Source organism: Brachionichthys hirsutus, chromosome 2 (genome assembly GCF_040956055.1).
Source record: "Brachionichthys hirsutus isolate HB-005 chromosome 2, CSIRO-AGI_Bhir_v1, whole genome shotgun sequence".
Lineage (NCBI taxonomy): Eukaryota > Metazoa > Chordata > Actinopteri > Lophiiformes > Brachionichthyidae > Brachionichthys > Brachionichthys hirsutus.
In genome coordinates this window covers 15,006,823-15,022,239 of record NC_090898.1, presented here as the reverse complement: position 1 = coordinate 15,022,239, position 15,417 = coordinate 15,006,823, and the positions used below count along the sequence as shown (strand labels likewise).

The 15,417-nt window shown below is 48.0% G+C and overlaps 1 protein-coding gene across 1 annotated transcript; it reads right to left on the bottom strand.

Annotated features, from left to right (window-relative positions):
* Positions 1-388: 388 nt before the first annotated feature.
* On the bottom strand, positions 389-8,762 carry LOC137898740 (PDZ domain-containing protein 4-like). The gene is made up of 16 exons (XM_068742789.1): positions 8,703-8,762; positions 6,465-6,512; positions 6,219-6,321; positions 5,905-6,127; positions 5,725-5,803; positions 5,532-5,630; positions 5,337-5,399; positions 4,747-4,848; positions 3,008-3,541; positions 2,359-2,752; positions 1,960-2,287; positions 1,810-1,880; positions 1,207-1,493; positions 971-1,111; positions 772-884; positions 389-632 (listed from the first exon to the last, which is right to left on the bottom strand). The coding sequence occupies exons 1-16, from the start codon at positions 8,760-8,762 to the stop codon at positions 389-391; spliced, it is 2,889 nt and encodes a 962-aa protein (XP_068598890.1).
* Between the last annotated feature and the right edge of the window lie 6,655 nt (positions 8,763-15,417).

The following is a 15,417-nucleotide window of genomic DNA, read 5'->3' as shown; positions in this document are numbered from 1 at the left end:
TGTTTCCTGTCTCAAGTTGTGTTTTCACTCCGTCAACTCATCTCCGTTTAGTATGAGGATTCTGAATATTTTACAGACCATAATATCATCCAAAGACTGAGAGCATTGCTCAATCTGTGTAGCAAGGACTAACCGGTGAACGTGTGTGACCTTTGACCCCTCAGACGGCGCGTTTAAAACATGATCAACCCACTTCGGGTATCTTTAGCTTCAACATCGCAGCATTGGGTGACGAGATCAAAGTAAAAAGGTGAGGCAGTTTGCATTCAAAACTGTTCCTTTGAAGTTTGTTTTTTTTAGTTTATTTAGTTTGAAAGGATGCCGTTCCAGGTTTCCTTTCCCTTCCCGGTTCGTGTTCCTCCTCTTCTCCCTCGTCCCCGCTCTGACATCACACCGTGGTCACAGACAGCAGATGGTTGTATATTCTCTTTCCGTCGGGCGACCTCGAGCCGCGAGCCAGCAGCTCCTGGATGGTGACCCAGTTGTCAAGGATACGGCGATTCCTCTTCTTTGTGATCTTCTTCTGGCTCAGAATCGGGTTGTTTTTTGGGGGGGGGTCCTGATCAGGATGAAGCTGGGAGGTCTGCGATGACTCTGGGCTGTCGGTGGCCCCCGTGGACAATAAAGCGTCCCTGAAAAGAAAACATTTAAACTGTTTTAGTCTCAGCAAAGTCGTAATGAGATTGGGTTTGTCTATATTCATTACAAATTGATAGCCGTTTTTTCGCGGGTGATAATAATTGGTGAAAAGACGGCTGGATTTGCCCCGACCCGTCTCCCCTGAGGTAGTCCAGGCGGCTCTGCATCATCAACTCTCGTCTCCGTCTGTATTCTCTCGCCCGCAGCAGCTGCTGCTTCCTCTCCTCTTTGCTCCAGTATCGACCCTGTGAAGTTTCATAGGGCGTTGATCAAAGACTAAAAACGGTGACCTCAGATTTCTGGAGGTCACAGGTCGGTTCTCCGACTCTACCTGCTTCATCTCGCTGGCGGCGTCGTCGTCGGTTGTCGTGCCGCTGCGCTCCTCCCTGATCTTCAACGCTCTGGCTTTCAGGAGACGATCCCTGACTGGCCGCTTAGCGACGTAGCGAGTTCCATCGCTCCGGACCTTGACCTGGTCAAACAGAGGTCAAGGCCGGACAAATGTCTCCTTTGAAGCCATTAAATCGTTCATCAGCATGAATATCATCATCATGATCGCACCTTTACCTTCCACTCCATCGGTGGTGGGGAGGAGGTTAGTGACGGTCCTGTATGATGGTCCTCCAGGCCACATGGGGCGCTGCTGACACTCCTGGGGCTGGCTGGACCACTGCTGCCGGCACCCCTTCCCCTCTCCTCGTCCTCGGCCCCGGTTCCGTCCAGCGGGTCCACCAGACCTTCAGAGGGCAGCGTCACGCAGCTCTGGTAGCGCCCCAGCGGTTTGCTGCGGCAACGTCTGGTCAAGTGGGGACTGGACTCTGCACTTCCACCACATGGCCAGTTGGTGGCTCCACCTGCGGTGACAAGTGGAGTAATGGGAGCTTCTCCTCATCTCATTCTTCATCCCTGTCTGGATCCTTTCTCCAGTAAATATTTAATGAATAGGGAGGAGAAAAATGTTGGCGCCCCCAGGAGGCGATGCTGATGGAGGCGCAGGAGAGGCGGGACCATGAGAATAATCCATATGTTCGTGTCCCGCCCCGATCACAAGCGTCCCTCTACAACCCGGGACAACCTGAAGACCAGGGACCAGTTTTGTAGAACCAATGGAAATTGATGCGGTATCAGAAATGCACCTAGCAGAGGTTGCAGGTGAAGTGCATTTCATACCTGCTCTAGAGCTCCGCCCTCCATCAGGCACGCCCCTTTTTGAAGAATGCCCCGCCTCTGTGGTCAGAGACCTGATGAGTGCAATAGACGTCAGTTTCACACAGCTCAAAGCATCAAGATGTGAAATATTAGTAAAAAAAAAAAAAGCACCTGAACTTGGAAGGTGTACAGGGGGTGGAGCTTGAGCCACTTCCCAATTTACTATTGGCTATTTCATACTTCCTGTAAAAGCCAGGGGAGAAAGAGAAGCTGAGATTTGAGTGGCGTTTCTCTCCGTCTCTGTCCCGCCTTTGACCCCGAGGAGGAGGCGAGGAGTTCGGAGGCGGGATCTGCTCTGCATTGACCAATGGCACGCTCCGGCAGCTCCCTCCGGCGGCGTCTCCGGCGTCTCCGGCGTCCGGCCGTTCTCGCTCCGGGAGCTCGTTGATGGCCGACAGCTCTTCGGGATCGTTGCCACTGATGTTGTCGTTATCCGGACCTGTTTTCAAATATTTGTCATCAGCAATATATTTCCACAGTAATCAACAATCAACCTGTTGCTATGGTTACCTGCATCAGCCGTCTCCTCCATCATCCAGGCCTTCAGACAGCGCTCTCGGAGCTGCTGCATCTTCTGCGCTCGGAGAATGTTGCGGCACTTGAACTCCAGGTGGCGTAACTCCTCCTCGATCAGCGCCAGCTCGTGCTCGCTCAGCGTGGCGTTGCAGTTCACGTCCACCAACGAAGAAGAAAGCGCGGCCCAGTCCTCTCCGTTCTCCGCCTCCTGGTCGTTTGCCTCCGTTTCATGGCGGTCGGCGTCGTTGATCGCTGCCGCTCCTTTGTGCTTTTCCGTAAATCGCTCGTACTGGCACTTGATCCCCAGCAGCTCCCGGTACCGCTGGCACTCTTCCTCTGTCAGACCGGGCATCATCATCATCCTCAGAGGGGGCTGATGGTGGTGGTGCTGCTGCAGGTCAAAGGTCAGCATGTAATAATAATAATAATAACCAGTATTATTATTTCCACGAATGCGGTTCTGAGCAGGAATAACTTGTGATCGGGGCGTCTATGGGATTAAATTCACTTATCGGAGTTAGTCAATAATAATGATCCAGATCCAATAACCATCAATAACCGGCTAACTATCAAGCTAAGCTTGTTCTGGAACTGAAATACAAATACATAAATTACATCTAGAATACACGAGACTTCAATTCACCTTGTGGTGGCGCTGGTGGGGGGGGCTGTACGCTGATCTTCCTGTCCCTCCCCCAGCCGCCCAGTCCAGACTCGGGAGGGACTCGGAGCTGAGCTGAACGTCTTGCAGATGAAAGGGAGGTGTCGTGTGGCCGGGGCCGGGGCCGGGGCCCGGCCTGACCTTCCTGGTGCTCCCGGGGGTGTTGGCGTTCGAGGCGCTGCTCTGGTCGCCCAGCAGGTCGTGTTCGGACGACTCCTCGTAGCGGGTGCTGTCGTCGGTGCGTCCCACGCCGCTGTCCAGCTCCTGGCTGTGGAACAGGAGAGGAGCCAGGCTGAGCAGCGGCGGCAGGGGTGGCGGGTCCTCCTTCTCTCCTCTCCCTCCGTCCTCCTCATCCTCTTCCTCCTCCGTGTCTTCACCTCCTCCGCCCTGACGGAGGCGACTGTAGCCGGAGAGGCGAGAGGAGGTGATGGAGCAGGAGGCGCGCCGGGGGTTGGGATGGAATCCTCCTCCATGCAGAGGCAGCGTTGTGTCCCCGGGATCGACGGAGTTTTCATTCTGGAGGGACCGAGAATTAAATGACATGATGTGTGTGTGTGTGTGTGTGTGTGTGTGTGTGTGTGTGTGATAAAAGTTATTTTGGTCATGAATTAATTTATCCTTTAAAGTTTAAACAAACATGAGTGCAGATCTCATTTGGATGAGTTGCTCCTTTCTCCTCCAGTAGGGGGCAGTCTAACATGAACTCTATGGGTATGCACTGCCAGAGCTTGTCCTGAGGGTGGCGCTATTTTCATCACCAGTAACGCGACATCTGTACAGCAGGAGTTCTAAATGTAATGGTCCTTTGTAGCTCCGCCCATCACGCCGCTCCATCACCTCCTATTCGCTCATTACAGGCTGCAGCGTCAGAGCTCTCAAAATACTGATTGATCAATGGCTCAATTATCCGCACGCACACACGCACACACACACACACACCATGATAAATGAGGCCCCAGAGTGTTTGTTCACATCTGCTGACAGAGAAAGAACCGAAAGACAGTAAATTCATACGTCAATTAAAACACACCAAGAAGCGTGTGTGTGTGTGTGTGTGTGTGTGTGTGTGCGTGTGTGTGTGTGTGCATGCGTGTGTGTGTGTGTGTGTGTGTGTGTGTGTGTGTGTGTAGTAACATAGTCAGTGTGCACAAGACCGTAGCACGTTCTTTGGTTTACATTTCCTTTTTCCTCCTAGCCATTTAACGGATTGGCTCCTCCCCCCTGTCGCACCTGTTTCCTCCTTCCCACTTCCCTTTTTACTGCTTGGCTCCTCCCCCCTGTCGCACCTGTTTCCTCCTTCCCACTTCTCTTTTTACTGCTTGGCTCCTCCCCCCTGTCGCACCTGTTTCCTCCTTCCCACTTCCCTTTTTACGGCTTGGCTCCTCCCCCCTCTCTCACCTGTTTCCTCTCTGGCTATCAGGAGTCGCCCGTCGGTCTTCGCCGCTCTCCGTCGTGGACTCTGTGAGTGTCTCTTTAGAACTTTGATCTGGTTCCTGTTTGTTTTTGTTGTTTTTGTTTGTTTTCTTGTATCATCGCCGGTTTGTGTTTCTTTGTTTTTGGTCGACCACCGGACAGACTTTCGTTGGGTTAATCTTGTTAGACCTCCATCCACTAAGCTAACGGAAGCGTCACCAGAGTCAACCTTTAAACCTTGTTACCATGGCTACCAACAGCTCTAATCGATTGAGGACAGTAGGTGAACCGTTGCCATGTGACCTCACCTCCGCATCAGGCCTGGCGAGCAGCAGAGACAAGTTGACGCTGTCCTCTCTGGTCAAGATGGCCACCGCTTCGTCTCTGCTCTGGACGTCCACGCCGTTGATCTAAAGAGACGCAGCGGCATCGGCTGTTTATTGATACGGCACCAACACCAATCGATTTAATTAATTAACCACCAATTGAGATTTAAAGCCTAAATCAAACATGACGATGAGACGTATGAATTGTTGCTACCTGCCGAACAGGTGTGTGTGTGTGTGTGTGTGTGTGTGTGTGTGTAGTGACGGGAATGAGCTTCATCTCCATGGTGACAGCTCTTATGGGAACTGCTGCTGACATTATTCATAGGCTGCCTGGTAACCATGGTGATCCCAGGTGCTGCTAAACCTCTATTGTTCACGTCGTGACTTTGCCTCTTCCCCCGGACTGTTTTTATTGGACGGGTCGGAGGATCATTTATTCACACCTGAAACCTGAAAGAGCAGCGACCCGGTGTTCTTCCATACCACCTTAAATTCATATTCTGCAATATAGGTTTCACCTGCAGGTCAAGAAATGGATTATTTACGAGTGTCGTTTCGTGGTTGTGTACCTGAAGTATCCGGTCCCCTTCTCTGATTCGTCCGTTTTTGGCCGCGATGCTATTCGGATTCACCTGAAGTGAAAGAAGGAGTGAAAAAAGGAGTCATTAAAGACGAGTAAAATATCTCCTCCTGAATAAAGACGAGTGCGCTAGTCACAGCGGGGTCAACAGGTGAGGGGTCAAAGGAGGGAACGATGACGTCACCTCTCCGACGTAAATCCCCAGATCGTCCTCGTCATTCGTCCTGCAGCAGACTGTCAGTCCCAGCTTCTCCTGCTGGCTGGGCTTGTACAGCGCCACCTCCTGGAGAGGAGGAGGGAAGACCGGTTGGTGGTCTGACCTGGTTGACAACAAGGCGGACGGTGTGTGTTTGTGTACTCGTTTTGTGTACTCGTACCTCGTACTGCAGGTCGTCCTGCGGGTCCACCTCGTGGACGTCTGAATATCCGTCCGGGTCGTTGTGTTCCGTCACGCAGCTGGAGGGAGGGAGGGAGGAGGAAGAATCAGTCCCCATCGCGCCGGGAAAAATTCCATTTGCACGTCTTTCTGACACTGAAAAAGGGAAGTTATGGCATACAACTCGTTCACGCCAAACGGTCCCAGAAAGTGAGGGAGGGGTGGAGGAGGGGAGAAGGGCCCGCCTCCCCCGCCGTGGCGGTGCTGGTGACCTCGGATCTTTTCCAGTGTCAGCATATTCCGGAAGCTAATGTCCGTCTGCGTGGCGTTGTCGACGCAGTCAGGGATCGCTACCATGGCAACAGAGCCTCCGCCGGTCCCATTACCGCCGCACGCTAGAATGCCTGAGAGGTCAGAGGTCAGGTGAAGCGGACAGTAAGATCGTTCTTATTGCTTGTCCTTTTGAACACACACGCAGAAAGGAGAACGATTTACCTGTCCCCCTCTGCATCTTGTGGACCGATCCGGTTCGCTGCAAAGACTCTTGGGAGTTTTGCGGTCGGTCCAGCGGAAGCCTTCCGGGCCTCCGTCCTCTGACCTGAACGAGGGATGAGAGTGACGCACAGCAAATGAGTGGATGAGCGGTAAAGAGGATTAAATAAGAGGGGACAGTCTGTCCATCATCAACTGGACCTCATTAAGGATGAGCGATGGAGGGATGGAGACGTCCCGGTGTCCTACCTTTCCGTGTCTGTCCATCGGCCGCAGGGAGTTTGTCAAACCTTTCTGCTGATGGGAGAGAGAGAGAACCGAACATTGTGATGAGATAAATCACAAGACACGGGTCCTATCGATTACGTCCTTTTATCGATTTACGATGATTAGAAGCAGGCGGCTGCTTGGACGGGTGTCCTGGTTCGGAGGAGATCCCGCAGTGACAGACGAAATAAAAACAAGAAGATTGACGTATTCAATCTTTGGGGATTCCTCCTCTGGGGAGCACGAATGTCTGCTTCTGCTGAACAGAAGGTAAATGTAGGACAGGCGAGGACAGGCCTTCAGTCTGCCGGGTTGTGGAGGGACGCTGTTGAGATCGGGGCGGGACACGAGCATATGGATTATTCTCATTGTCCCATCTCTCCTGCGCCTCCATCAGCATCGCCTCCTGGGGGCTCCACCATTTTTCTCCTCCCTATTCATTAAGTATTTACTGGTTCCATCAGGAGACGCTTCCGCCCCATCTATCAGGGGCGGAGACGTCGTCCTTCCACGTCAACGCACACGTCCCTCCGGCATTTATCCCTTTCACACAAACACAGTGGGAAAAGACGGAACGAGGAATCCATTCCCATTCCCAGCATGCCGAGGGAGAACGGAGATCTCTCAGGAGAGGGACACCTGGAGAAGGAGAAGGCGAGGACTGAGAGAGAGCCGATCCAGACGGGGGATGAAGGATGAGATGAGGAGATGCTGGGAGAAAGAGGGGGGGGGAAGGGTGAAGAGGAGGCTCAACCATGAGGAAGACCTTCCAGCTTCGGCCTCCTTTTCTCCTCTCCATCGATTGTCTGGACTTTGGGAGGAGGATAGGAGTCCAATGGATCAGAAAAATAACGCATTGTTGATGTCAAAGTAAACTCTCGGTTCCGTAAGGGGCAGTCCAGAATGTTTTCCGAGGGTTCGTCTGCTCGTTACAGCAGGAACGCCGGATGCAGCGTGTGACAGAATGAATCCAGCTACCCTAATGACCTCGGTTACCGCGGCAACAGCAGCCCATTGAGACAAATCTGATAGAAAAGTGAGGAAACGAGGAGATGTAGATGGAGGGAGTGGGCAGAGGAGGCGTGGGGGGGGAGGGGGAGTGCCAGAGGGGAGTGAGGAAGGGAGGAGGGAGAGAAAGAAAACAAAGATGAGAACGAAAAAAGAAGAGTGGTGTGTTTCATGCAGGTAATAAAAGGTCAAGCTGGGGGGGGGGGGGGGGGGGGGGTCAACCAGAGGTGGAGGTTGTGCAAAAGATGCGTGATGGTTTTTCATGATGGGGAGGGGGGATTGGTCCGGAGGCGCGAAAGGCCCCCAGAGGATGCAGATAAAGGAGGTGCGTTCGCCTGACAGCCAGGATGTCGGCTCCAAAACAGAAAGACAGGAGGACCAGCTCCTGAGGACAGGACCCGGTGGTCCATCTGAAGGACAACACAGGAGGACCAGCTCCTGAGGACAGGACCCAGTGGTCCACCTCCATCTGAAGGACAACACAGGAGGACCAGCTCCTGAGGACAGGACCCGGTGGTCCATCTGAAGGACAACACAGGAGGACCAGGTCCTCAGGACTGGACCCAGTGGTCCACCTCCATCTGAAGGACAACACAGGAGGACCAGCTCCTGAGGACAGGACCCGGTGGTCCATCTGAAGGACAACACAGGAGGACCAGGTCCTCAGGAATGCGTCACCGAGGACCTCAGAGAGGCTACGTCCCCGTTCACGCCTCTCATTTCTGAGAAAAGGTGAAGCTGCTCAGAAACATCTCCATCTGTTGATGCCTCACGGAGCGGATTCATGGCTAATTCAGGCGCTTCTGTGGATTCATCAATAAATAAATACAATCGCTGAGGTTGTTAGAAATGTTGCTGTGAACAGCTTCGTTATAAAAGATCACAAAACACACGTTTAGGATTTGTTGGATTCTGTCGACGCTCCTGAGGCTACAAAGATCGTGCATGATTTGCACTGAAGGGAAAGAGCCTGGAAGCCCCTGTTAAGCAAAACGCCATCATAATGTCTTTTTAGTCACTTCTTACCGGAGGAGTTCCTCAGGGCTCTGTTATTGGTCTCCTAACATTCTGTTTTCTTTCATTTCTACACTTTTCTTTGCGTCAAACATAGAAATGTGCTTTAAATGTTGCTGGAATCTGTCGACTGTCCTCGTCCACATCCCGGCTCTCACGGGATCAGACGCGACTTTCATCGGCTTTGAGGTTTCTCACCTGGACCATGATCCTGTACTGCTCCTCCGGGCGTTTCACCACACACACGTTGCAGCCCATGATGATGTCAGACCCTTGTCTTCTTTACGTTTCTTTCGTTCTTCTTTTCTTTCTGTCTCTTTCCTTCGTCAGAAAAATTAAATCAGTCATCCAGATGTGCTCTCTTTTGTTTCCGCATTTTGCCTTTAAATTTGTTCTGATTTAACTTTATTTTTATAGAGCTGTGCCCAAAGTAAAGACATTCAAGTCTTCCAAAAAAATAAAAAAAACCCTCAGTGAGGAAATTTGTACCTTTTGTGAAAAAAATCAGTCCAAGGTATTTCTTTAAAACTTCCAATAGGATCAAACGTTCTGCAGTTTATTTCCAAAATGTATTTTGCAGCTTCTGTGTTTGATCAGTAAAAATAAGATTATTTACAAAAGGTAATTTTGGCAACTATTTTTTGAGAAGTCGCAAAAAATAAGATGTTCCCACATCCTGTCAGTGATGATCTTCCAGCCGAGGTCACTTCCTGTCGTTGCCCCCGTGCTTCTGGTTCCGATGTTCACTTAACACTCTTCATCATGGACTAAAATGCCATTTTATTCATATGCGACAGATCATCCAGACCTCGAGGGGAGGAAGAGGATGATGAAATCATGATATGATTTTAAGATATTTGTCTTTGTGCTGATATCAAATTGCTGTTTTATGTTCAGGTGCTGATATTTTCTTGTGTTTTGAATTATAAAATAAATCTCAGAAATTGATTTATTGATTTGATTTACATTAAAAATTTCAGATGTCAAATCGATTCTCAGAATTTATACTTAAAAGTGAATAGATATATATTTATATATTATTCATGTCAGGTAAAAAAAAAAAAGAAAAAGAAAAAGAAAAAATCCATCCGTGTTAACTGTCCGATAAAAGTTGTGGATTCTTTTTTAATTCCGTTTCCAGGCGCCTGAGATGTTTTCTGTGCTTTAGTTATTTCTCGCCGTCATGTGGAGTCTTTGTGGTGAACGTTTCCACCTCCTCCTCCTCCTCCTCCTTCTTTCCCAGTCACCCGCTTCACCCACAGGAGGTCCTAGGATGGAATCAGCATCAAATACTTGTCCTCTTGTCTGTGACGACACTTCACTCCTCGTGTGGTTCTCCTCATCCTCTCTAAGGAGAGGAAGGCCGGCCGAGGAAGAGAAAGGGCGTCATCCCTCGTTTCAGTTCAGTTTCTTTCCTGTTCAGATCAGCTCCTAAAAAAACACAGAATTGAGTTCAGTTCATCAGCTACAACGTTCTTACTTTTTTGACCACACAATAAATTATTGAGTTGCAATAATAAGAAATTTGTTAGTTGCAACTCAGTTTTGTAATTTCCAACAATTAGAATGTTTCAAACAGAAAATTAATCACCTGCTGAACCTGAAAATGTCATTTTAAAATTCCTAAAGTCCTCCCACAATAAGTGATCTTTGTCTGGGTGAAGCGTCCCTACCAGTGTCCCTCCTCCTCCTCCTCCTCCTCCTCCTTCTCCTGCTTTGTGCTCCTCCAAAATAATAGCACGGATCCGTTTTTCCCCCCGATGGGACGGCGAGACGTTCCGGCGTTGGATCGGGAATCAACGGACCGATCTGCAGCTCACCGCTCCTTCTTCTTCTGCAGCCTTCTGGAACAACAGCAGCCTCCCAGTCAGCCAATGACCTGCAGGCGGCAATTAATTTCCTTCTCTGCCATGGCTTCTCCTCCTCCTCCTCCTCCTCCTCTTCTCCCTCCCCTCCTGCTCCAGCTGTCTCTTAAACGTTCATGAATGTGGACACGTTTTTTTGAGGAATCCTCTCACCTTGAAACATCAACAAGTGAAAGCAACAGGGAGGTTAAGGTTCGTCCATCTGGAGGTGAGGAGGAGACGCGTGTCCTCCTTTAAAAACGTTCAGGTTGTTTATTTCAGGGTGTTGAAAGGGAGGCGCCAGTTAATATAATCTGAGGCAACGCTCAGATTTTATCATTAAGGCACAACAGGAAATATTGATTTTTGATTCATGTGATTGCACCGAGATGAAACTGCACAGGAAGCGTCCCTCTGCTGTCGCTAGGCAACTGTCAAAACGCTGATGTCAATCTATAGAGTTCCGACCAACCCGCCCCGGATGAGCTACAGTCGCTTAATGGATGTGACTGAAAAACACAATCCACAGATCAACACAGTTCTTTACATTGATGAAGGAGACTAGTTAAAAACACCTGAAGAAGAAGGAGACTAGTTTAGAACACCCGAAGAAGAACGCAATTTTTTTTATGGGTGTACAAAAGATGTACAAAAATCCTTCTGGATTTTACAGGAAATTTGTTTAAAAAAAATTCATTTTCTCATTTTCTATTGAAACAAAATGAGTTGCAGCTGTGCTGTGATGATGTCACACTATGAAACAGGAAGTTGTCATAATGTTTTAATATGGCTCTGCGTAGACAGCTCACATCTGCTCGCTGGTTGTGGTAGTATAGTGCTGCTGCCCCCTGGTGTCTCGTAGGAGGTACTGCATCACCACTTGACCACGCAGAGATAAAGCCATACTGTAAATGAGAAAAATCATAAGTATGAACCAAAGTTTGTGATGGGAATAAATTAACACATCTAATAATGTGGAAACTTTCCATTCAAATGCAATCATCACGCATCAATCAACATTTTGAATCCGGCTTTGTAAAATTGTAAAGAAATGCTTCAACATCAGATCAAATGCGTCTCCTGTTGTTGGATGGTTTCTTTTTTAATGTGTGGAGGAATTTTCTTTCTAACCGGTCGGTTTGTGCAGAGAGAGTAGGAGGGAGTCCGAGAGCAGGGTGTGAGGAGGAGGAGGATGGAGTATTTTCTTCGTCTCTAAGCCTGCAGTAGGTAAAACACAGTTATATTTCCACACGCTAACAACGTGCAAACACGATTCCATTTGGATAAAAACATTTATTAAAAGTGATTCCTCCGAGCTAAACTCGATTTTGACAAACTTGCTCTTCAGCATTGTCTGGTCCTCGACTTCATATATTCCATTTTCTTCAGCTTGGTTAAAGTTAGGTGCATGAAATAGCCCATGAAAACTTTATCGATCAGGATTATTACAGTCCTCCAAAAATAGAACCAGAAAATGATTTGAGCATAGAAATTAAATAAATACAGGACCTTAAAAATGATCAAACACAGACGCTGATCCTGTTTTTATACTCTTTCCTCTGTCCCTATTTTTTTAATAGCTCAAAAATGGCCGCCACCGGCCTCTGGTTTGCTGACGTCATGCATTGATCGTCTGGTCGACGTCAGAGAAGAAACTAGAGCAGCTGCTGCTCCTCTGATCCCCTCCTTCCGTTCCTCCTTTTTAGTCTCCTTGCATTTTTCTCCCATTCGCCTCCTTTGACCTCCATCGGCTCCTTTCTCATCTATGCTCTTATTTCTTCCTCTCCTCTTCAGATTCAATGCTTGTGCAGATTATATGTAAACTGAATTCACAGAAAGAGGAGGAAGTAAAAAGAAAGAAAGAAAGAAGAGGAAGCAAAGGAGGTGGATAGAAAAAGAACAGGAGAATAGGAAGATGAATGAAAGAAAAGTAAAGGAAGTAGGGCTGAGGGAGGACAGGGAGATTCTGAAGAGCAAGGGAGGATGAATAAGAAGGGAAAACTGTAGGAGGAGTATTAGCAGCGGGTCTAGAAAATATGAGAATGAGGAAAAGCAGGAGCCGAGGAGGAGGAGAAAGCGAGAGAGGGAAAGAAGGGTGGGGCAGAGTAAGAGGAGTAATAAAGAGTCAAAGAGTAAGAATAAGCGATGCTGGAGGAGGAGGAGGAGGAGGAGGAGGAGGAGGAGGAGGAGGCAAAATGCTGCAGCAACAGAAGTGCATGCAGGAAACTGATAGCCACAGAGAGTGCTGAAAGGAGAAGAGGTCTCACTCTGCGGCTGCTTTCGGTGTTCTCTGACTCGATTTACTGAAACGTGATGTGAACAGCGTAAACTGTGAACGGGACCAGTTTGATCCACACAATGGGGACACACCGCATCAGCAAACGAAGGCGAACCATCTGGACGAGCTTAAAAGACCACGTTAAGCTATGATAAGCAGGTTAAAGCTCTCTCTCGCTGCACATTCTCCTTACTCGGAATACACAGAGGCTGAATTTACAGTAACCTACATGTGAATTTAAGTCATTTAGCGGTTCAGCGATCAGCTCAGCAGTACCGCCGACAGAGTGAGCGAGCATCCTGTCGTAAATAGAGGATCTTTGGGGCCGTCTTGCTCCCAGCAGCCTTGCTGGTACCGGACTGGTTCGGTGATGGGATGGGATTATGTTTGTTCTACAGCAGCGGACGAACCGAACCACAGGTGAATCATTATCAAACGTTTACTCGACCTTCTGTTAGTGCTGACGTGGTGTGGGCGTGCGCGTGCGCGCGCGCGTGTGTGTGATTAATTTCACGTGCGTGGTGCTCGTGCTTGTCGTCGTTAGATATCTGAGGGTTAACCGGGACAGAACGACACCTGAGAGCTCCGACAGGTGATCGATCACGGATGAGTCTTTCGATCAGCTGCGTGCTAATCGATCGATCCTATTGGTTTGTGTCGGGAGCGTTTTCTTTATTGGCCGTTAATGGTTTCATCCTGTCGCAGCGCACGTTTGATGGAGGATTAAATAATCTGTAATCTACCGTCCGCGTGCTGCATGGAAAGATATATAATCTTTAATCTAACCGATATATAGATTCATAGTTACATACTTTATACGGAGAAATAATTTATACAATCACATGATTTATATACTTTAAACCACCACCGCTCCATATATAACCTATGGAGCTGTCCAGTGCTGATCCTGAGCACCATATGTAGCTGATTACCTATGGAGCTCAGGATCACACACTTTACATAGAAAAATAATGTATATACCGGTAGTTATAAACTTTAAATAGAAAAAAGATATCTCGTTATATACTTTGTACAGAGAAATAATTTATACAATCACATGATAGTCATATACTTTATATAGAAAGAAATGATCTAGTTATATACTTTATACAGAGAAATGATTTATACAATCACATGATTTATATAGTTGTATATTTTATATAGAAAGAAAATATCTAGTTATATACTTTACATAGAAAAATAATGTATATAGTTGTAAACTTTATATAGAAACTAATTTATATAATCACATTGCTTTATATTACTATTATGTATGTACATATTATGTATAAAAAGTATTTATATACTTATATACTTTATATATAAAAATAATACATGTAGTCATATACTTTATATAGAAATATAATTAATTAATATATTTATAGACTTTATATATAAAAACTATTTAATATAGATCTATTATATAAACATTTCTGCTCTCGTTGCTAACATGAGGACAGCGGAAACGTCACAGAAACATCAGAGCTCTGAAGGTCAGTTATACAACCGACAAACCTCTTGATTCATATATATTATTGTTCATGTTTATATTTACACTTGCCTGTCAACGATAATTGTACTGCATGTATTAACTCCTGATCAGGAGTTAATATGTTCTAGAATAACTATCGGACACTAATCAGATCCAGATTCTAGGGGCAGGGTTTCGTGGTCACATGACATGGGTCAGCCAATCAGGAGACTGATGTTTGGGTCTGCTGTGTCTCGTGTCTTTATAGTGATTGTGATTTTTATGTCTTTCGACATGATAAAATCACCTGATCTTTGCTCCCGTTCTTCTTCTATGGTGTCTGTAAGTATCGGTGCTCATTGGTTGAAATCATCCTCATGCGTTCAACGCTGCGTGTTTTTCCTCTCTGCTACCACAAACGCTTTTCTGCCCTCCATCCATCTCCATCCGTTGCTACGTCCATCTCCTTTCTCCCGCCACCCTGTCTGGACACGGCACCTCCTCCCTCCCTTCCCTCCTCCTCCTCCGACAGAAGGAAGAGACTAATATTTCAGCAGCGATAATAACCGGAGCAGCGTCGGTTTGGACGCGCAGGAGACCGGGTTGGATCGCCGGTGCTGCTGCTGCTGCAGTGGATCTTTCTCCTGTCAGATGCAGAGGAATGATAATTAGAACGAGATTAACTCTGCAACGAGAGGATACGGGAGAGGAGAGGAGAGAGGAGAGGAGAGAGGAGGCTGCAGCGGGGAGGAAATCGGAGGAATAGACGGAGTGGAGATTGATCATAATCTGATTGCAAACAAGTAAAAGGAGGAAAAAGCAGAACACCAGTGGGTTTTTTTTTTTTGGAGGGACGATGGTGACAACAGCAGCGGAGGAGGGGATAGAGGGATGAGCAGGGATTGATACCCCCCCCCCCCCCCCAACACCTCCATCAGCTCTGCAGGAGCCGCTAAAACCTGTGAGACTCCGCTGCCTTCGCTCTGAATGCTGCATCCTGCGTGTTCGTGTGTAGTTGATATAGCAGGACCGCTAACATGTAGCATGTGCATCCGATGCGAGGGATGGATGCACATGTTAGCATGCAGTGTTTCACATTTATGCGTGCATGCATGTAAAATGCAGGCTGTGTATCATACGTGTGGGCTGTACCCATGAAAACCGACCCCCCCCCCCCCCCCCCCTGCTGTTAAAGTCACACACTTTATACCAAACCGCATCCTCCTGGCGAGGCTCCACAGTCCGTCGTGTCTTCCATTACAATCACAAAGAGGTGGAACGTTCAAACTGGATGCTGATTAGATCCAGGATCCATTCTCG

Excerpts from the sequence above, each read along its gene's own strand:
- LOC137898740 (XM_068742789.1), bottom strand. The coding sequence starts at position 8,762 with ATGGGCTGCAACGTGTGTGTGGTGAAACGCCCGGAGGAGCAGTACAGG. Across the intron at positions 6,513-8,702 it reads AGTACAGGATCATGGTCCAG|CAGAAAGGTTTGACAAACTC; the intron begins GTGAGAAACCTC and ends CTCTCCCATCAG. Across the intron at positions 5,631-5,724 it reads AGGACGACCTGCAGTACGAG|GAGGTGGCGCTGTACAAGCC; the intron begins GTACGAGTACAC and ends CCTCCTCTCCAG.